Source organism: Myxocyprinus asiaticus, chromosome 41 (genome assembly GCF_019703515.2).
Source record: "Myxocyprinus asiaticus isolate MX2 ecotype Aquarium Trade chromosome 41, UBuf_Myxa_2, whole genome shotgun sequence".
In the NCBI taxonomy this organism is placed as follows: domain Eukaryota; kingdom Metazoa; phylum Chordata; class Actinopteri; order Cypriniformes; family Catostomidae; genus Myxocyprinus; species Myxocyprinus asiaticus.
In genome coordinates this window covers 11,515,766-11,538,955 of record NC_059384.1, presented here as the reverse complement: position 1 = coordinate 11,538,955, position 23,190 = coordinate 11,515,766, and the positions used below count along the sequence as shown (strand labels likewise).

The 23,190-nt window shown below is 42.7% G+C and overlaps 1 protein-coding gene across 11 annotated transcripts in view; it reads left to right on the top strand.

The window, feature by feature from the left end:
• Nucleotides 1-23,190, top strand: part of LOC127431602 (disco-interacting protein 2 homolog C-like) — a 150,708-nt gene that overhangs the window by 84,616 nt on the left and 42,902 nt on the right. For 5 of the 11 annotated variants that reach the window (XM_051682087.1, XM_051682086.1, XM_051682085.1 and 2 more), the window contains exons 4-8: nucleotides 156-281; nucleotides 1,198-1,407; nucleotides 12,909-13,043; nucleotides 21,892-22,011; nucleotides 22,440-22,637. In XM_051682087.1, the coding sequence (XP_051538047.1) occupies nucleotides 156-281; nucleotides 1,198-1,407; nucleotides 12,909-13,043; nucleotides 21,892-22,011; nucleotides 22,440-22,637 (789 nt within the window). Of the gene's footprint in view, nucleotides 1-155; nucleotides 282-1,161; nucleotides 1,408-3,498; nucleotides 3,625-12,908; nucleotides 13,044-21,891; nucleotides 22,012-22,439; nucleotides 22,638-23,190 lie in introns of all 11 variants that reach the window. The other 6 variants (XM_051682082.1, XM_051682078.1, XM_051682080.1 and 3 more) reach the window with 2 other exon arrangements.

Genomic DNA, 23,190 nt, shown 5'->3' with positions numbered 1-23,190 from the left:
TCTTCAAACGTTTTGTGTTCCATGGGTAAAATAACAACATATGGGTTTGGAACACCATGAAAATGACTATGATGACATAATTCTCATTTTCCTTAATAATACAATTTGAGGCTTGAATTTTTGCTCACTCTGTTTTTATGTTTTTTTCTCTTTAGATGTCCACACAGAAGCAGTTCAGGCAGCACTAGCCAAAAACAAGGAGAGGAAGATGGCTGTTCCCATGCCATCCAAACGCAGATCTCTTGTGGTACAGACCTCAATGGATGCCTACACCCCCCCAGGTGAGCTTCACACCTGATTCTTAATCATTGCTTAATTTAAAGTCAACATGAAATCAGAAGTGATCCTGTTTACTTTCTTAATACTAATTCCTGGTCTTATTGTGAACGATTTATCTGTGCACGTCTTTATAATATTTAGGCAAAATTTAATAACGTGCTCTACCTCTGAAACGACTTTCCATTGACGTAAGGCTGTAAAAATAATGTTGACCAATAGCCAAATAGCTGTTTTGGCATTGATTATGTATGTATTTACAATCACAATTAGCGATATATTTGAAAAATAATTGTTAACATGGGGGTATGTAAAGGTGTTCTCAAAAATTATCTCCCTATTCCCTAAATATTAAACGGATAGTTCACCCAAAAATGAAAATTCTCTCATCATTTACTCATCCTCATGCCATCCCAGTTGTGTATGACTTTCTTTCTTCTGCTGAATACAAACAAAGATTTTTAGAACAATTTCTCAGCTCTGTAGGTCCATACAATGCAAGTGAATGGTGACCAGAACTTTGAAGGTCCAAAAAGCACATAATGGAAGCATAAAAGTAATCCATAAGACTCCAGTGGTTTAATCCATATCTTCAGAAGTGGCATGAGGGTAAGTAAATGATGAGAGAATTTTCATTTTTGGGTGAACTATCCCTTTAATGTGAAAAATTTTACCAAAAATGTTGATTCTATTGATACAGTATCTTGAGGTAAAATATCACAATTCTGGAAACATTTTATTTTCCACCCCTATTTAATATTCAGAAATCTGTTACGATGTAAATTAAAATGTAATAGAGGTTCCAAATGCCATTTCATGTTGACTTTAATCGCACTTTCCACCTTCTTGGCTGAATGTTGAGTGGGTCTAAGTGACTCTCACTAGGCCTCTCCCCCCTGTCCTCTCTGCCCCCCCTGACAGACACCTCGTCCGGCTCGGAGGAGGAGGGCGGCCAGGGTGAGGGTACCCCCACCTCCAGCCAGGGCAGTGTCAGCATGGAGCACTGGATCAGCCGGGCCATCCACCAGGGTTCCACCACCTCCTCCTCCTCATCTTCGACGCAGAGTGGGGGCAGCGGAGCCGCGGGACGCCTGGCCGACGTCCTGGCTCAGACACATGTTGGCAAATCAGGTAACATCCACTCAGCAAGCCCCACCTCCACCTCCTCGCTCCCTCAGACAATCACCCCCACACTTCCTGCCATGCTTCTAAACCCCGCCTCCCTCGCCAATGTGTACCGTCCGCACCTTCTTTTTCTCCTTACCGGATTTATGTGCTGTCGTTGTACCACCGTCATTAACATTATTCAGTGCTAATTGCTAGTCTGCCAAAAGGTCTAAATGTTAATTCAGTAAGTAATCATTAATATTTGTTTTTAACCTCTGATAGGTGCAGGGCTCAACAATATGGTTGTCTCATTGATCATATACATGTGTTTTTGTGCCATGTAGTCTTTTTGTTTTCCATTTTCCCCCCACTTTTTTGTTCTGTCCATTTTAATTTTCCTTGATACATTTAATTATTATTGCTTAAAAACCTAATAAATTATTTTAACTTGTTTTTTGGAAATTAAACTTAATGTTAAAAGAAACAAAATTTGTGACACATTTAAAAGTGTTTTGCTAAAAATTAGATGTATTATATTAAGTGGTGGGACCAAGGAAAACATAAGCAGGGCATTGGGACAGTTACAAATCTGAACTATAGGCCTAAATGAGCTGGCAAAAAAAAAAGATTCATATTTTTGAGCCTTTAAGTGACAATACCTTCAACACAGAGCCACTAACACACTCCCTCTTTTGTCTGTTTAAAGTAGTCCAGACTAGCCTATGCTGCACAGATGTTAAATCTATTTAGCCAGCTGATTTTAAATCTAAACAGGGAATGCAGCAGGAAAAAGGAAGCATTTGACTACCACTTTCCCCTCCTCCACTCAGAGTCCGTAGAAAGGTTCCTCATTTTCAAAAACCTCACAGCCTTTTTTTATCCAAAGGGCTTAAAATTGTAGACTGTGGTGAATGATGAACTCCAATGTATTAATAGAGCTATGATGTTATGTAGGAGAGCCCTGTGGTGCAGTTTAATGTGTGCAGAAAGGAACTCATCTCTTTCACACTGTTCTCTTACCTTTGACTAATTTTATTTCCCCTTACGGTTTGGTTTTCCTTCTCATCACTCTGTTTCCTGTTCCTGTATCATCTTTCTGTAGTCGTACTTTCCTTCCTTCTTTTCTGGGTTCCTAGTCACTCTGCACTTTTGTGTTTCTCACTTTCCACTCTTTTATTCTTTCTTAGATTCTCCTCTTCACTTCCTCTTTGTACCTCCCACATGATAGTGTTATGGTACCATCTAAAAGCAGACAACCAACCTCAAGAGAGTTGGTCGTTTTTGGGAGCTCTTAGAACATTGTTAGTGCATACTGAATTTTGGAACTCTGCAAGGATTTTTACTTTTCATTGAAATGGACTCAAAATGACTCAAAAAAACACCAGAAAAGTACCATAAAAGTAGTTGACTCACATGCACAATATTCCATGTCTTCAAAAGCCATACAAAAGCTCTGTGTGAGGAAAAGACAAAGGTTTTTGTTGTTATTCACTGAAAATCTTCCCCTCTGCCATAGTTCTCATATAACATTCGTGCTCGCATTCAATTCAAATATGACACGTTAAGTCACCTAGTTTGACATCATTGCTGTCAAACTCCTTTGGTTCATTGGTGCATTTGTTGCAGTGCATCTTTACGCACCATATTTCAATTGAAAAAGATTTAAGACTTATGACAGAGGGGAAGATTTTTAGCAAATAACGACTTCAATTTCTGACTTGTAATTTTTTTTGGTGAACTAACCCTTTAAATACACATCTTTACACATATACAATGCTTGTCTGGACCAGGAACTTTGATTACTGTATCCAAGGTTGTTTTTGCTCCCAATTTGTGTCCTGTTGTACCATTATATTTATTTCGAGAGTTCCATACCGTATTTGCGAGAAACATGGCAGTGTGGGTATTCCTGTGGGAACGCTCAATCATTCCCGCCTTCCCCCTCCCCCGACCCTTTCCATGAAAGATGTCAGAGTGCTCGCTACTCTGTCGGGAACATGGCACAGTCCATGCTCGGCTCATCAGCCCTGTCCCTCCTGCCCATCCATGCCTGCGGTCAGAGAGGAAGTGGTCGGCTCTAAGGTTCTGGTTCTCCCCCCTCCCTTCCCTATCCAGGGCCGATTGCTCACCTCTCATTGAAGAGGAAAACTATGCTCAGCGTAGCGGAGAACGGAAACTCGCTGCGGCGCTCCTGTGAGTTCGGATCAGATCTACTTTGGCCACCACCCTTGGAGTCGGAGGGTCAGTATATGCCCCCCCCCCCAATGCAAACACACATCTACACACAAACACACACTCTTACGTCCTGAAATTTCCCCATCATTTTATCACCAAGACCGACTTGATGTCTATGTGTACTCTATGTGATTCTTTCTGGAGTCTGGGGGCCGATGGGGCCCCTCAGTGTTTGTGTTTGGAGTTGCGTGATGTGACTTTGATGTTGTCCCTGTTGAAAAAAAAAACAGCTTAAACCAGCCTTAGCTGGTTTGCTGGTCTTAACTGTTTTAAAATGGTCATAGCTTAGTATAAGCTGGTCTCTCAGTTTAGCCATCTTAAAAGTTCCTGAAACCCCTCTAAACTAGCTTAAAAGGATAGTTTACTCAAAATTGAAAATTCTTTCATCATTTACTCACCCTCATGTTTTACTAAACTTGTATGACTCTCTGTGTAACAAAAGTGTTCGGCATACAGTGTAAGAGAATAGTGACTGAAGCTTACATTCAATTTTCATCTCCTTCCAATTTTCATGGACATAGTCATACGGGTTTGGAACAGCATGAGTGTGAGTAAATTATTACAGAATTTTCATTTCTCGGTAAACTATCCCTTTAAGTTGTTTTTTCAGCAGGGCTGTCTGGATGTCAGCTACTGTGTATGTAAAATGAGTGAACACAACTCTCCGACAACCGTTCTGAGATACTTTTTCTGTCGTATTCTGAGATACAGTCCATCTGTGAATAGTAACTGTGTCTCTTGTGTGTTTTCTAAGTATTACAGTTTTATTCAATGCAATTCAAGTGTGAAATGCTGTTTTTTCAGTCTGCTTTTAGATGCTTTGTCCATTGTTTGTGTCTACTGTGATGTTCATTCCTGGCCTTGTGTCCTCAACCGTCAACATGTTGTGCTACCTGTCATTACCTCTGTATTTATCTGTTTAATATGCATGATTATGGTCTAAATGAGTTGTGTTGACATTTGAAATGTTTACATTTACATTTATGCATTTGGCAAACGCTTTTATCCAAAGCGACTTACAGTGCCCTTATTACAGGGACAATCTCCCTGGAGCAACCTGGAGTTAAGTGCCTTGCTCAAGGACACAATGGTGGTGGCTGTGGGGATTGAACCAACAACTTTCTGCTTACCAGTTCTGTGCTTTAGTCCACTACACCACCACTCCTCAAATGTTTAGTGTTTTATTAGAATTGGAGCATTTTCCTCAGCATAACACAGGCACATATTGGTGTTATGATAAATTGTTCAGTTTACTTACTCATTTTGCTACAAATTGTACTAGATGTTTCTTACAGCAAAACTGTTCTCATTTTAATACAATGGTTAATGAAACTATTACGGATAAGTGTGTGACAGTAATACCCTTTGACAACATTCAGGAAAACTGATTGTATTTTTTTTTATCTGTCTCTGCAGACTAGAAGGGTTCTGTCTGTCAGGTTGTGTTGATGCAAGGGTCTTCAGATCTCAGTGACTGAGCAGGTTCCCTGTTCCAAGCTCATGTGACACAAACGTCATTTTTATTTGTCGTCCTACAAGCACCTCTGGGTTTGGGGAAACTCCTTTTCTAGCACATTAGTGTCTGTGTCTCCGAAGTGAAGAGAGTGGGGGGGGTGAGTTTAGGTCTAGGTTATTTTCAGCCTGTTACGTAAACCCTTTAGCTGCTGGGTGTTTTCTCTTACGATCAGGGCTGGAGTTGTGGGGGGTGACAGAGTCTGGGGAGTGAATTTAGAGGGGGGATGCAGTTCCAATTCAAACCAACGTCAGCACACTGGAAGTCGACATGTTGCCAGAACTTGCCACCGAATTTTCGAGTACCCTGACATCTAGCCCATTCTGCCTGACAGGTGCCATCATCCGTCAGACATTTTTGCATCAACTCAAGTGCGTTTACCTTCTCCTGTGGTGCATCTAAATGCACGTTGGTCAGCAGCGTCACAAACCTGTGTTTGTGTAGCGTGTTTAAATCAGTGCGTTTACATAATCAATGACGAACACCATTTGGAGGTTCCATTTCCCCTCTATGATTACATTTTTACTCCACTGACGGTTAGGTTTAGGGTTGGAGTTTAGGTTTAGGGATAGAGTTAATAAATTATGCATTCCTCTCACTTTAACACAACTACCTTTACAACTCTCTTTTGTCAAACCCCTCTGTGGAAATTTCACCCAGAAACTGGAGCTCTACGTGCCTTTATGTTCAAAAACATTTCCTGCTTCAGCCACTGGGGGCAGTAGTTGGAATTTCGGTAAGCATAGACCGATTTTAGCTGAAGAACTTTCAACCTGTTGATGCCGAATTTACAGTAAGTTTAGTTTGTTCCAACTGGTTAAATTTTTTAAGGGAAAATCCTCTACAACAGGATCCACCTCTACATGTGTTTAATGTTTTCTGATAGGTAGCCATTCAAAACATCCTGCAGTTTTCTCAAACCTTATCTTTAAATGCCCCCTGACTCCCCAGCTAGGGTCCCCCCAATAAATATCTGCCATTTCCACGACTGCTTACACTCATCCCAGATTATAGACACAGCAGACTAAAGGAGGGAGGCAAAAGATGTGGCAGGAGGCAAGGCAGGGATGAGGCAAGGAGTTAAGAGATGAGGCAGTGAGGCAGAAGGCGAGCAGTGCTATGGGAGAAGCTATCTAAAAGCAGCGACACTACTAACTTAACTATGTTTTTCAGTAGCATGACATTAATAAAGCTATTTTCACAATAGAGCACAACAGTGCCCGTCCCCTCTTTTTTATAGAAGTATTTTTTCCATGAATTCTTTCAATAGGGATTTCATAAAATTCTTCATAAGAGTTCTTAGCCATGAACCAAACCAACCAGCTTTGAGGTTAATGAAGTAATATACTTTGAAAAGTATAAGGTACAAAAATGTGTACTTAACCTTTTTTTACGAGGGAATTAACTACATTACTATGAAGCATTTTGAATGTTGTAAACAAATTAAAAATGTAATTGAATATGTTAATGAATTGATATGTAAAATTGTTGATTTAAAGTTGTTGATTATAAATAAACAATATATTTAAAGTTTATTGCAAAATATTTAGATATATACAAATATATAAGTAGTTTGAGAGTGTAGGGAAACCAACTCGTTTATGTCATTCACAGTGCGTCATGTGGGCGAGTGGGCAGTCGCTGCAGAGCTCTTTTGGTGTGCTTTGTTCACCACGATTCACTGATTTGTGGATTGTTTCCCTTCAGGATCATGGGTAGTGTAGTTATTCACCAGAAATAAAAGACTGATGGCTTTTATTGAAGCCATCAATTACAAACTCTGAGCTACCTGTAGGTCTGTATTTAAAGGCTTATAAGTTATCATTAAAAATCTGTTCCCCTGGGGGCCTGGGTAGCTCAGCGAGTAAAGATGCTGACTACCACCCCTGGAGTTGCAAGTTCAAATCCAGGGCATGCTGAGTGACTCCAGCCAGATCTCCTTAGCAACCAAATTGGCCCGGTTGCTAGGGAGGGTAGAGTCACATGGGGTAACCTCCTCGTGGTCGCTATAATGTGGTTCACTCTCAGTGGTGCATGTGGTGAGTTGTGTGTGGATGCCACATAGAATAGCATGAAGCCTCCACATGCACTATGTTTCCACGGTAACACGCTCAACAAGCCATGTGATAAGATGTGTGGATTGATGGTCTCAGATGCAGAGGCAACTGAATTCATCCTCTGCCACCTGAATTTAGGCAAGTCACTATGCCACCACAAGGACTTAGAGTGCATTGGGAATTGGGCATGTCAAATTGGGGAGAAAAAGGGGAGGGAAAAAAAATCTATTCCCCTATGGAGAAATTAAATGGGATTTTTACTTCCGGAATCCCCATTAGGCATGGGAATCATTAGGAATTTAACGATTCTGATTACTCTTAACGATTCCCGTAATTCTTTTAGTACTTTTGAGGAAGAATTATTTGAAAATGAGAAATGCAATTCTTATTGGATTTACTCTCCTCTGCAGTCGGTTGCCAAATGATGAGATCCTTTAAGATCTCTACAGAGCAGATATAACAAATCAGAAATAAATTTAAAACAATTCTTGTAAAAGGTGTGTTTTCTGACTTTTTAGGTACGTATATCCAATCCAATAATTGATCTTATCTAGGCTATATCTGGACTGTATCTTATCAATCAAGAAATGTGATGGCATATTTCATTCATTCATTAAAATACCTTGTATTACAAAACTCGTGAATCTTTAATTAAACATTGTCATATGAACAACCAGTCAGTAACTGCACTGCTTGATTAAAGCCTCACAGGTCTAAAGTCACATGACATAACAGTAACAGCTCCAGAAACAGTTAAGACTGTGTTCTGTTGTCTAATGTTGTACTTCAGGCTTGTAAGACTTCATCAGTTCTTATTTAATTTCGAGTTGGACATTCATAACTTGCAAATCAGTGTAATATTAATACTATACCGGACTAGACCGGAAGCGCTGTATGTTTCGCGCTTTAGATTCAAAAGAATCGGCTCATATGTTCATCCTTCCGAGAATCGGATTGTTCCGGAAGCACTGTATGTTTCATGCTGTAGATTCAAAAGAACCGGCTCATCTAAATCGTTGTTTCGGGAATCAGAACATACTGGAAGCGCTGTCTGTTTCGCGCTGTAGATTCAACAGAGCTGGCTCATAAGAGTCATTTGTTTGTGTGTTTTACGATTTGACCCAGTAGAGGGCAGTGCTGCTGCAGAAATGTGCTGCTGGAAACACTGTCAGAGTATTTCAGTACGGCGTTCCAGCCGCATCAGCAGAAAATTCACACAGGGGAACCATTAACGGAACTAAAAGTTATGAAGATCATCCGATTCCAGTATTTTTTTAAAGAATGGAAATGGTTCTGAACAAGAACTGCTTCTCGGTTCCCAACTCTAATCCCCACTCTATCATACTTGCATTTAATCTAAGCAAAACGTGATGTTTAGAGCAGAATTCTCCATTATTTTAGTGGAGTACCTTTATTAACTGAGCTTTAGGGGTGTGGACCTCCAAGCCACATGTATCCGGGAAAGTTTAAAACTCTTGTATTAGTGCAGCCGTTGATTGACAGTTGAATAGGTATTGTTACACTGCTGTTCGATCGCATTCAAACGGATGACCATTTACACTACAAACAATGTGGTTGCATGCATTTACGACCACTTTCAAATAAGGTTGAAGTATAAAAAACATAAAAAATGTTGTTCACTGTTTACACCCTGTCTTTAGTGTCGTCCCCTTTCAAATGGACCAACCAAAACTAGGGCTGTTGATTTAACGCATTACTTTGATACGATTAATTATTTGAAAATAACACATTAAAAAACTAAAGCAATTAAACATTCATTTGACCTGTACGTAAATTCTGTAATAAGGGATGTTCTTGTCAACGGAGTAATTCAAGCTTGATTCACCACATTGATGTTTTTACGAATATGTGGCAGTAGGGGGCAGTCAAAGCTCCAGCTGTACAGGCAACACGCCTCGTCAAACTAACGAAAGCAGGCAGCACAGCCTTCCACAGATGATGAAAGACAGCTGAAAGGATCACAACAGAATTCAGGGATCTCGAGGCTCATTTTTCAAAGTTTCAAACTTTGTTTAACTTGAGACAGTATCCTAAAAACACAGCGCTTATGAATAGAGACGCTTAGATGCAACACAACCAAAGTGAGATGCTCCAAAAGTGTCTGTCTGACGCATGAGTACATAAACCAACAATTAAAAATAGCGCAGACGGAATTAGGCCAATAATGGGGTTATGTTCGCTGAAATGGAAATAAAACAAACAATATTTTGACTTTTAAAGACACTTTCTGTATTGTCTAAATGCTGTATTTGTCAGCTGCCACAACATTTGTAAATGGTGTAATGTATTAGAATTATTTGCATTATAATATTTCTTTTATATTATTATATTTATAATTATTTACATTTAAATGATTTAAACGTTAAAAAATCTTTATTTGTGGGCCTTTCTCAGTAAATATTGATTTTTGATTAATTCGCTCATTTAATCGGCGCATCATGGAATGAATTTGAATTTTTTTTTTTTTTAAATTAGCGATTTACAGCCCTACCCAAACTGCATCTTAATACCAGATGTTATGGCGGCCAGTGAGGCAGGAGACCAGGCAAGAAGGCAGGAGGCAAGGCAGAACACAAGGCGTTGAGACAAGGAGGTAGTGCTTATGGTGGGTGGAAGTCCAGCCCAGGGGGTTGTGCCCTCCCTTAGTCATGTCCTCCATCACAATCCCCTCCTGTGCTTGGCACAATTTCTCTCAGACAGGAGGCATCCTCCCTCTCACACATAACTAGTGATGGCTTGACTTCTCTCTCCCAGATATATGATTAATGCTTCTCTTTATATTTATACATATTTATTTATTTATTTATTTATGATCTATGTGAAGTCAGTCAGACTCAAAATGACTCAACTCTGAATGATTTATGGTGAATTGCTGCTATAAATGAACTGTGTGTCTCTGCTATATTAAGTACTGCACAGAAATACACCACCTAGTTTTGATATTAATTTATCATATCAGTCAGGAAAGGACTCTGGCAGCGTAAAGTTTTATTACATTGAAAACCATCTACGTTGAACTAAGGCTAAGCAGCTGAATGCCTCTGACTCTGTTGTCCTTGATAATAGTGGACATTTCTATTAGGGCTGTTTCGGGTGTTTTACGGAGTAGGAGAAATAGAGCTGCCTCATTGGCATTCTCCCCTTTCTTCGCATCGCAAATGACACACAGGCAGTTATTTCTCTCCGACCGGCTCGCTTGGAGCACAGAATGTAATGGAAGGAAATTTGTGACACTTTATGAGCTTTTAGAGAAAGACTCATCCCCTGGCATTTGCCATTTGCAACAATAATGAAAAATACAGTGGGGTCCTCAAGTCTGAGTCCTCTTGTGAAAATGCTTCTATTTTGTATTTTTCTGATTTAAACAGTTTTTTCATTACAAACTGTATTATCAGCCTAAAAAATTTGAGTGAAATGTTGAATCCAATAATTCAGTGTTGTAGTCGAGACCAGCTCATCCGAGTCCAAGTCCAGTCTGAGACCAGAGTAGGTTGAGTTGGAGTCAAGACCGAGACCAGAAGAGGGTCGAGGATGAGTCAAGACCAAGACTGGAGAGGGCCAAGTCCGAGTCAAAACCGAGACCAGTAAAGGCTGAGTCTAAGACAAGAGTTTTTTATGAATGTATTAAATAGTTTAAAGACCTATAGGTGCATATATCAAACAAACCAACTTTATTATTTTAACATTTTACATTTCTGCTTTACAAAAAACAGTATAACTGTACAATAAATAAAATGGGCATAAAAACCAAACAATAATGTTTTAAATATGACAGTGTTTAAATATGAAAGTGGTATAAACATTTACATTCAATTTGTTACCATCTTCCTCAATTGAACTACTATATTTCATTCATTGTAAGTCAGGTAAGCATTTCTGTTTGCTTTTGCCTGCAAGATTTCATTTCAGGGTACGCACAGAAAAAGTTTTTTGTTTTTTTTTCTGAATCCATTCAATTCTGATGACATTATTTTTACATTTTCTTACATGTGTAGCATTCATATAACTAATGGATAAAGCATTTCTAAAAGACTAGAGGCCGTTCAGACCAATGAGGTGCAACAAACTCAGATAGCACACGTATGTCTCCGAGATGTCTGTTTTAGATCTTTTCATCTAGAAAGCATCTAACATCTGCTAAACATCTTAAAAAGATCAGCTTTACAATCATTCTAAATCATAAACGTCTCATTTGCGGAATGTCTTACTGAAATCCGAGACATACTTATTGACATACGTCTTATAGATGTATTGCAGATGAGCAAACAATGTAAAATAGACGTCTTCCAGATGTAAACACACACATCAAATGGACATCTGGGTGTTTTACATGTGCTATCATGGAAAACAGTATAACACAGGTGTCTTGAGACACGTTTTTAACAGTTGATGTTCTTTTTAACTTGACAAAAGAACTTTAAAAAAAATTGCTGCACGAGACGCAAAACACTAAGTGATACGTAATGCAACAGTCAAAGTTTTGCATGTTTACATAGAAAAACAACTGAAAAACAGCATGGGTGGATGCAACAATGCGTTTGGTGTGAAAAGCTCCTTATTAACAAGACATAGCACAAATGGAAGTTTCTCAAAGTTACCTCTCAAAAAAGCAGTCTTTTGTTGACTGTAGGTAAATATCCACTTTATCCAACAAACAAATCAGACTGAATAGCCAATCGATTCAGACCTTTTTGCTAACATGGTTGGCCAATTTGCTAAAAAGAACCGACTCAGTAGATTGATTTATTTGTGAACTGGGCTTCACTAGTTCTGATTGTACTCAGCAGATTGAAATACGGGACAAACGTCAAGATTTGAAAAGCGACTCGACTGGACTCGGGGTTAAGTCCGAGTCCACACTTGTTCAAGTTTAGTCAAGACCGAGTCAAATTGCTCACGAGTCCATGACAAGACCAAGACCATGAAAGTACTACAACACTGCAATAATTAACTTGAATTTCACAAATTTGCTTATTTGATTAGTGACCTAAAAATATTAAATATTTTTAAGGTTTTACATTTTTCAAAATCCTAAATCTTTGTTTATTTCCAGCTTTAAATGAGATTTTCAATGTGGTCAATGTTGACATGTATTTACCCAATGCTAGACACTATGAGCTTCATAGGGATATCATAACGGTACTATGTGGCGGCCAAGGGCACCGAATGTGAAAGAGACATTTCAGGAGCGACGTTAATGCAGGCTGAGCTGAGGAGAATGAGAAAGAGGCCACAGACAGCTGAGAATTTATGATCGGAGAGGGAGGAGAAACAGCGAGAGATAAGCCCAGCGGACTCACAGACTGGAAGTAAAAGGAACTGTAATTAAGGAGAGGATGAAAATGCTCCTCTGTGTCTTTGGGTTCCGTCCGTCTCTCTGAGTCATGTGCATGTTTTCCACAAAATCACTTCCTGTCTGTCTCCTCCCGCCTTTTTCTGTTTTAAATTGTAGACGATGTGCCAAGTGTGTCAGGGCTCTTTGTCAAAGCCAGGTAGGGCTGAAATCCCAACCACAAAATCCATCTTAAGCTTCTAGCTGTGTTTTGGAACATGGTAGCTGGTCCAAATTGGTCATTAGCTGGTCCAAGCTAATAAGTAGCTAGTTATCTTGGACCAACAATAAACCAGCTACCATGTACCAGCAGGGATGAACCTCCTCTTATCCTGTGTTTTGCTCCTCCTCGTCTTCCCAAACCCAGAGAATCATTCGGCCCCTCCAGACGTCACCACCTACACCTCTGAACATTCTGCTCAGATGGAGAGGCCACAGGTGTCCACCGTGCCCAGAACCACGCCCAAATATGGCAACGCTGAACTCATGGAGACTGGAGATGGTAAGGACACAGAACAATGTGTTGTTGTTTCAGAAACATCCCCTGAAGTTAGCTAAGGCATGTCCACACTAATCCGTTTAAATTTGAAAGCTCTGTTTACAGTTTCGTAATGTCATTGTTTTTCAAAGTATGCGGTAATGGAGAGCTTTTTTGAAGCACTCCCGTTTTCAGTTTTTTGGAGGAAAACTCTGTTCTAGTGTGGATGAGGCATAAACGTAGGGAAATTAATGTATTTTCAAATGAATGTGGACGTGGCCTAAATCTGACAAAACTTTCCTTTGGGAATGTCCTCAAATGTTAAAATGATTCATAAATATGTGAATTTTTTTATTTTATTTAAAAAAAAAAAAAAAAAAATATTATAAAAATGCCATTTTTAAGGTTGGGGATAGTCTATAATAATTACACTTACCTCTAAATAAAACAATAGAAGTATACAGGATGTTACTGTGGCCCCAAAAAGTATTTGGACACTTAACCTCCTGAGACCCCTGTGCGAGTTCTGTGTGTATTTTCCATTTCCTTTTATGATTTGTATCTAGTAGCACCTAATAAACAAGCAAAAAACTTTTTTCTTTTATTTCCTAGAGCAAATTGTTTTCCTAAAAATGTATGTCCACATATGTGGACAGCGAGACAACGTAGTGAAATTTTTAAATAACACTAAGCTATAGATTTTTTCAAATTGTTTATTATGTTTCCAGGAGTGTTTGTTATTCATGTGTTTGAGACGTTTCAGATATTACAGCAGGTTTTCTGTAAAGCTGAATAAATAATTCTTATTCAAAATAATGTCCAGCATCATCCAATCCCTGCCAACCACGTTAAAGTAAAATGTAGTATTATAAAAGTCTGAATCTATGTACTTTTTACCATTGTCCCATGTCTGCCAAACATGTTGAGTGGTCCAAACATCATCTGCAGCCTGAAACTGAACTTTAGCTGCATAGAAAGCTATAGGATGCTCCCTTGCTCCGTATTTAGTGAATGACTTAACCTACAGTGTGCTGTCTGTTTTCACTGGTCTCACAACAGTTTGAAATGCACCTTATTTTCTTGCTAACTCCATATAAAGCATCTGAAAGCAAGATTTTTCAGCTTTTGGATGAACACATTTATTCTCAATGTGAAAATGCAGAGTAAATATATAGGAATGCATTAATTAATGTTAATGAATAGAATCGTTCCCTATCTGTCACTCACTTGACGTTGTGTCGATGTAGTGACACTAGGGGTCACACTTGGGAGCCCGAGACACCTCTGGTCTTTGATAAAAGGCAAATGAAAATTGGCGAGTGGTATTTGCATGCCACTCCCCCGGACATACGGGTATAAAAGGAGCTGGTATGCAACCACTCATTCAGATTTTCTCTTCGGAGCCAAACGGTCATGCTCATTGAGCTGAATATCACTGTTCATTCACCTCTGCTGGATCTGACGGCGCATTTCAGCGGCTTCTCCCTCCTCTGCGCGGGTGCACTGCAGAGAATGCCCCTGGGCGCTTCGGCAGAAAAACTAGAGAGTATATTTTCTGAAAGAACATTTTTCCCCTCTAAAAGAGTATATATTTCTCTAAAAGAGCGCACACACGGAACATCTTTCTAAAGATGCGTCTTTTTAAAGATGCCTTTCAGATTGTGTGTGTTTCCTGGTTGCGGTCGTTATCTTTCAACTTTGGATGGTCATGATCGCTGTCTTTCGTGTCTGGGCGCGACCCACACGGAAGCAGCGTTTGTGAATGGTTCATGTTCTCACTGCGAGAACATGACCATGGCAACGTTGCAGTCGTGGCTTGCTTTAGTAAGAAAGCAAGCCACCCCAGCGGCTCCCCGCCTTGGTCCTTCTACCTACGGTATGAGGCCAGCGCGGCTAGCACTGGGGGCGATTTGGGGACCCCAATGGGATCGTCTCCGCCGGGTATCCCTCTGCAGACCTCCCATTCCCCAGCACGCTCGTCTACCCCAATCGGGCTTCCGGATGAGTTCGCCGGCGAGTCTGGCTTCTTGTTCGGAGCTCACGAAGATGATGAGCTCTCGAGCGCAGCATCGGAGAGCGGGCTTGTACAGTCAGACGCAGAAGCCTCAGCTGGGCTTCCCCCTTCGTGGACGATCGCCCAGTCACAGGCCGATGCCGAAATGACGGACATGATTTCCCGGGTGGCCGCGAGCGTCGGGTTAGAGTGGAACCCTCCACTCTCCCCTGAAAGCTCACAGCTTGATGATTGGTTTCTGGGCACGCGGCACCGCTCAAAGCAGCTGCGCCCCGCTCCAGTGCCATTCTTCCCGGAAGTGCATGAGGAGCTGACGAAGTCGTGGGAGGCACCTTCTCCGCAGTTCCCCCGCTCAAGATCCCGCACCCCGTCTGCTCGTTGCCAAGGGCGTCCCCCTGTGGTGACTGCACCGGCTCCGCCGCAGCCTGCCCCTTCGGCCTGGCCCCGGCATGGAGCCCACCGCAGGAAGCCAACGCCACCCGTCTCAAAGCCGGCGCCGAAGAACCCACGGAGGTCCTCGAAGCGCCCCTGAGACGGGCAACCCAGGGACAAGGGAACCCACTCACGTGGAGCTGGTAGGAAGACCACTCCATCCCAGGATTGGCGCTCCAGTGGTGCCCTTTCCGCCCCTGAGCATCCAGCTGTGGCACACAGCCGCCCCCGATGTGGCAGCCTCCACGGGTTATGAGGACAGGCCTCTTCCTCCCCCGTCCCAGGCTGTTCCAGGGGTGGTCACAAGGAGCCAGGTAAGTGCTTCGATGTCCCTAGACTCAGCACGGCCACAACGTGCTGTGGCACTTCACGCTCCACCCCTGCCGGTATGTCCGACGACGTTGTCCCCTTGGTCAAGGGCGAAAACGACGCCACCCTGCGCTCGGAGATCGCTACCCTCCTACAGAAGGATGCGATAGAACCTGTCCCTCCAGCCGAGATGAAGAAAGGGTTTCACAGCCCCTACTTCATCGTACCAAAAAAAGGCGGTGGGTTGCGGCCAATCTTGGACCTGCGAGTACTGAACCGGGCTTTACACAGACTCCCGTTCAAGATGCTGACGCAAAAACGCATTCTGGCGAGAGTCCGGCATCAAGATTGGTTCGCGGCGGTAGACCTGAAGGATGCATACTTTCACGTCTCGATCCTTCCTTGACACAGACCCTTCCTGAGGTTCGCGTTCGAGGGTCAGGCGTATCAGTACAAAGTCCTCCCTTTCGGCCTGTCCCTGTCTCCTCGCGTCTTTACGAAGATCGCATAGGCTGCCCTTGCCCCGTTAAGGGAGGTGGGCATTTGCATTCTCAACTATCTCGACGACTGGCTAATCCTAGCTCACTCTCGAGATGTGTTGTGCGCACACAGGTACTTGGTGCTCTTACACCTCAGCTGACTAGGGCTTCAGGTCAACTGGGAAAAGAGCAAGCTCCTCCTGGTTCAGAGCATCTCTTTCTCGGTTTGGAGTTGGACTCAGTCTCCTTGACGGCGCGCTTGGGTCGGTGCTGGCCTGTTTGATGGCGTTCAAACAGGGAACAGCGGTTCCACTGAAACTTTTTCAGAGGCTCCTGGGGCATATGGCGTCCTCGGCGGTGGCCACCCCACTCGGGTTGATGCATATGAGGCCGCTTCAGCACTGGCTCCAGACTCGAGTCCCGAGACGGGCATGGCACCACGGGACACACCGCGTGGCCATTACGTCGGTATGTCACCGTCTTTTCAGCCCTTGGACCGACCTCTCGTTTCTACAAGCAGGTGTTCCTCTAGAACTGGTCTCCAGGCGCGTCGTGGTCACGACAGATGCCTCCAGAACGGGCTGGGGCACTGTTTGCAACGGGCACACAGCTGCCGGCCTCTGGACAGGCCCACGACTGCATTGGCACATCAACTGCCTCGAGTTATTGGCAATTCTGCTCGCCCTGCGGAGGTTCCGGCCGTTGATCCAGGGCAAGCACGTGTTAGTTCGGATGGACAGCACGGCAGCGGTAGCATATGTCAACTGCCAAGGTGGTCTGCGCTCTCGCTGTATGTCACAGCTCACCCGCCGTCTCCTCCTCCGGAGTCAGCAGCACTTCAAGTCGCTGCGAGCCACTCACATCCCGGGCAACCTCAACACTACAGCGGACGGCAGGTTTCCCTCAGGGGAGAGTGGAGACTCCACCATCAGGTGGTCCAGCTGGTTTGGAGTCGATTCGGACGGGCACAGGTGGACCTGTTCGCCTCCCAAGAATCCTCCCACTGCCCGCTCTGGTACGCCCTCACTGAGGCTCCCCTCGGCATAGACGTGCTGGCACACAGCTGGCCCCCTGGCCTACGCAAATATGCGTTTCCCCCAGTGAGCCTGCTTGCACAGACCCTGTGCAAGGTCAGGGAGGAAGAGGAGCAGGTCGTCCAGGTAGCACCCTTCTGGCCCACCCAGTCGTGGTTCTCGGACCTCACGCTCCTCACGACAGCTCCCCCCTGGTGAATTCCCCTGAGGAAGGACCTTCTTTCTCAGGGACGGGGCACCCTCTGGCACCCGCGCCCAGACCTCTGGAATCTCCATGTCTGGTCCCTGGATGGGACGCGGAAGACCTAAGCGGTCTACCACCCCTCTACGAGGTGCCTGTATGCCTTTAAGTGGCGTCTATTCGCTAAGTGGTGTTCTTTCCGACGCGAAGACCCCCAGAGATGCACAGTCGGATCAGTGCTTTCCTTCCTGCAGGAGAGGTTGGAAGGGAGGCTGTCCCCCTCAACCTTGAAGGTGTACGTTGCCGCCATAGCAGCACACCACGACGCAGTTGACGGTAAGTCCTTAGGGAAGCATGACCTGATCATCAGGTTCCTAAGAGGCGCCAGGAGGCTGAATCCCTCCAGACCGCGCCTCGTTCCCTCATGGGATCTCTCTGTAGTTCTTCAGGGTCTACAGAGAGCCCCCTTTGAGCCTTTGCAGTCAGCCGAGCTTAAGGCACTCTCCTTGAAGACTGCCCTCCTGACTGCGCTCACTTCCATCAAGAGGGTGGGTGATCTGCAAGCGTTCTCTGTCAGCGAAACGTACCTTGAGTTCGGTCCGGGTTACTCTCGTGTGATCCTGAGACCCCGACTGGGCTATGTGCCCAAGGTTCCCACCACCCCTTTTAGGGACCAGCTGGTGAACCTGCAAGCGCTGCCCCAGGAGGAGGCAGACCCAGCCCTGTCGTTGCACGCTTTACGCATCTATTTGGATCGCATGCAGAGCTTTAGAGTCTCTGAGCAGCTCTTTGTCTACTTTGGTGCACAGCGGAAAGGAAGCGCTGTCTCCAAGCAGAGGATCGCCCACTGGCTCGTTGACGCCATAACTATGGCATATCTCGCCCAAAACATGCCGCCCCCGGTAGGGCTACGAGCCCATTCTACCCGAGGTGTAGCGGCTTCCTGGGCCCTGCCCAGAGGTGCCTCTCTAACAGACATTTGCAGAGCAGCGGGCTGGGCAACACCCAACACCTTTGCAAGGTTCTACAACCGTTCGACACTCATAACTATGTTGGGGGAGGTTACGTGTTGACCTGGTGTGCTGGCTATGAGGCACACAGCAAGTCTTCCCACCACACACCGCCAGTTAACGTAACACAGTTCAGCCTTGTGGCATTTCGTATAGGGACCCCTAGTGTCACTATATCGACACAACTTCGAGTGAGTGACAGATAGGGAACATCATGGTTACTGGTGTAACCTCCGTTCCCTGATGGAGGGAACGAGACGTGGTGTCCCTCCTGCCACAACGCTGAAATGGCCAGACCTTATATCGGCTCCTCAGCATAAAACCTGAATGAGTGGTTGCATACCAGCTCCTTTTATACCCGTATGTCCGGGGGAGTGGCATGCAAATACCACTCACCAATTTTCATTGGCCTTTTATCAAAGACCAGAGGTGTCTCGGGCTCCCAAGAGTGACCCCTAGTGTCACTACATCGACACAACGTCTCGTTCCCTCCATCAGGGAACGGAGGTTACACCAGTAACCATGACGTATTGCACAATGAAATAAAAATTAAACATAACAAAATGTATAATAAAATGTTGCTAAATGACCCACAGATATGTTAGAGTTGAAGTCACATGACACAACATGCTGTTGTGTTACATGACTCAGTGTGGCAGAAGTGAACCCTTTAAGTGACATTCTAGAGACTTGTGAACAGTATTCAGTCAGTTTTTATTCATTAAGTTATGTATTGCGTATAGCGAAGCCAAAATACAACATCTACACATGTGGACGCAGGGTCCCACAAGGTTAAGTCACACTAAAAATCTCTGAATGTCATTGCATTAGATAAAAAATATCACAGCAAGTGGCATCTGCAAACAAAAGATGCTGGACTTTTTCTCGGAACTAATTTTTGGAGCAAATTTTTTCAATGAGTTTTTAAACTAAAATCAAGGTTATTTTTAGTGGATGTATGACATCACTTAATTTATGAAACCACTTGTTTTAATGTTTTAAATAATGTGTAGATATAGCAATTTGTGGTTAATCACTTTAATAATGTGGTGATAGCCCCTTGCAGGGTTCTAAACTATAACCCTCCATTTACCACCCTGCTCTTTAAGCACAAGGTCACACCCCTCTAATTAGGGCCATGAGGGTAACTCTGAGTTCCCTAATTACTGTAAAGAAGCATAACCTGTCTATCTTTCTTCATGTTATAGTTTATACACTTACTGAGCACTTTATTAGGAACACTATGGTCCTAATAAAGTGCCCAGCGTGGTCTTCTGTTGTTGTAGCCCATCCGCCTAAAGGTTTGACATGTTCTGCATTCTGAGATGCTATTCTGCTTACTACAATTGTACAGAGTGGTTATCCGAGTTACCGTAGCCTTTCTGTCAGCTCGAACCACTCTGGCCAGTCTCCACTGACGTCTCTCATCATCAAGGCATTTCTGTTTGAAGAACTGCTGCTCACTGGATGTTTTTTGTTGTTGGCACCATTCTGAGTAAACTCAAGAGACTGTTGTGCGTGAAAATCCCAGGAGATCAGCAGTTACAAAAATACTCAAACCTGCCCGTCTGGCACCAACAATCATGCCACGGTCAAAATCAATGAGATCACATTTTTCCCCATTCTGATGGTTGATGAGAACATTAACTGAAGCTCCTGACCTGTATCTGCATGATGTTATGCATTGGATTACTGTCACACGATTGACTGATTAGATAATCGCATGAATAAGTAGGTGTACAGGTGTTCCTAATAAAGTGCTCAGTGAGTGTATGTGTATTATCAAGATTCTGACCCATGTAATGTGTCCAGTGCATATTCATGACTAAGTTGTATATTGTACAGTGTATAACAGCAGATGCTAGCTCACTCCGATAACTAGCGATAGACAGCTCACTCCACAAGAGCTGATATCAGTGCTGTTGGCTCCTCTGTGATGAAGCTGTGTTTGAAGGCATTGATCCCACTCTTTTATATTATTAGGCTTTAATTTGATCTCCAGGGGACACCCCTGATGGCCGCATTTGACAGCATCTGTCAGAGGCATTAATAAATAATGTCTGTAAAATTGATTTGTTAGGGGTGAGATGAAAATTGAGAGTTTGGAAAAGGATGTAAACACAACAGCAGGGAGAAGAAACTTCTTCATTGTGCACATTCAGCCAGCCAGCTAATCTGTTTAAGGCCAGTTCTTTGAACCCAGGAGTTTTTCAGTTTTAGTGACATTTTGTGATGTCCTCATTTGAAAAAAACAATCCATACATAAATGGAATAATGTTTTTTCTTCTTAAAGAGCACCTATTATGGTTTTTAAACGTGCCTAATTTTATTTTAAAGGTCTCATACAATAGATTTACATGCATCCAAGGTCAAACAAGACTTTAATTTGCTCATAATTTAAATTGCAGCATTACCTTTTTTCCCAGTGTCACAAATGACTCGTTCAATGATCCGTTCTAAAGGATTCATTGTAAATTCCTTTCAGAGAGCTTACTGTGCTCTGATTGGTCAGATGTCCCAGTCTGTTGTGATTGGTCTACCGCTTAGTGTAGTGTTTGAGGGCGGGTCAAAGCTGTTCGCGAGCAGCCAGTGAAGACCAGAGGTGGGTTTTTTGTTAACAAATTACGTAGGTTAGTACAGAAAGTAAGTCTGGAATTACTAACGACTCGTTTCAGGTGTTCAGAATCGGTTCTTTCTTTTGGGAGTCAATAACTCTATTTGTCGTGCACTTTGATTTTTGAAACTTTGCAGACTTTTTTACATTCACAAACAGCTAAATAGCACACTACATGAAAGGTAGTATTTGAAAAACTATAATAGGTGCTCTTTAAATTCTTAAAATGCAAAATGTTTTCTTTTAGGATATGGGTTGGATTAGTCTATTGTAATTATAATAAGCTTTATATAAAAACAATAGAAGTCTGTGGTATGTCCCCATGTAGTGTGTGTGTGTGTGTGTGTGCAGGTTTGGGTGGTTTATGAGGACATTTTTTAGGTTACAAACTGGTAAATACAAGGGTATTATGCTATAAATGTGGTTTATGAGGACATTTCTAGTGTTCCCATAGTTCAAATCGCTTAAAAAACATACTAAACAATGTTTTTTTGAAAATGTAAAAATGTAGAAAGTTTTTTGTGAGGGTTAGGTTTAGGGGTAGGGTTAGGGTTAGGGTTAGGGGATAGAATCTATAGTTCGTACAGTATAAAAATCATTATGTCTATGGAGAGTCCTCATATGGATAGCCGCACCAACATGTGTGTGTGTCTGTGTGTGTAAAAATCTTTGTTTTCTCATTCAGGTAGATGGGTACCTTGGTCCTTGTAAAAAAGAGCTCAAGTATGAAAGATATGTTTTGTCTTTAGAGGTATGCATGTGTTGTTGTACATTAGTATGTGGTATATGTTCTCCTCAGGAGTTCCTGTTAGCAGTCGTGTTTCAGCTAAAATCCAGCAACTTGTGAACACACTAAAACAGCCCAGACGACCTCCACTCAGAGAGTTCTTTGTGGATGATTTTGAGGAGCTCCTAGAAGGTATGTTTTTAACTCCTTATTAAAATAATACAATTTCACTTTGATGCATTTGAGCTTGTCTTATAATGTAGAAAAAACTAATGATGTCTGATTTCACAAACAAATCATTTTACGAATTACTTTGTGAATTGCTCGACAAGGAAGAGCCTTTTTTGGGAGTAAAACTGAGGTGGGTGACATGTAAGTAACATAAATATAAAAAATATATTGGATTAATCAGCTCCTATTAACTCCTGGGAACACTTTTCAGTGATGATGCAAACGAACTGGTGGAAAAAACAACAAGTTCATTTAGATGAACCATCCGAATGAGTCGATTCACTAAAATGAATCAAACTTTACAACACTAACACAAACGGCCCTAGTCATAGTTTCTTTGACTCTGTAATAATGGTAATGTTTTATCTCTTTTATCTTTGACTGTTCAGTCCAGCAGCCTGACCCCAACCAGCCACGGCCGGAGGGGGCACAGATGGTCACCATTCGAGGGGAACCTCTAGGGGTGGTCACCAACTGGCCACCGTCACTGGAAGCTGCACTGCAGCGTTGGGGCACCATTTCACCCAAAGCACCCTGCCTGACCACCATGGACACCAATGGCAAACCACTCTACGTCCTTACCTACGGTAATACAACCATACTTACCTACAGAAATTTATAATACTCCTTCATACACATACTGTAAGAGAATAATACACATTATCTTACCTTACATTATCTTACAATCTGTTTCAGCCAATGGTCCCCTTAAGGAAAACTAAATAATTTCTTCATGAAAATCAAAAAATGCAAAAAGATTTCTGTGAGGGTTAGGTTTAGGGGTAAGGGATAGAAAATATCATTAGCCAAGTATAAAAACAGTAGAAGTCCATAGAAACTCCTCACCATAATAGAATAAAAAATATGTGTGTGTGGATGTGTATAAGTGAGATGTCCCAGTCGCTCTCAGCTGATTTCTCTCAGTGAGGAACCATTCTGCTGAACATCACGGGTGAGAGTGTGAAGAAGGGTTTGCAGTGCGTATGTGTGTATGCCTCTGCTGTAGTGGTTGGTATTTTCCTTCTTTCTTTTTCTAGAGAGTGAAGTGATCATCAAGCCAATGGTGTCTCCTTAGTGCCATTATTTCTTCTCCTACACACACACACACACACGCACGCACCCACACCCACACCCACACAG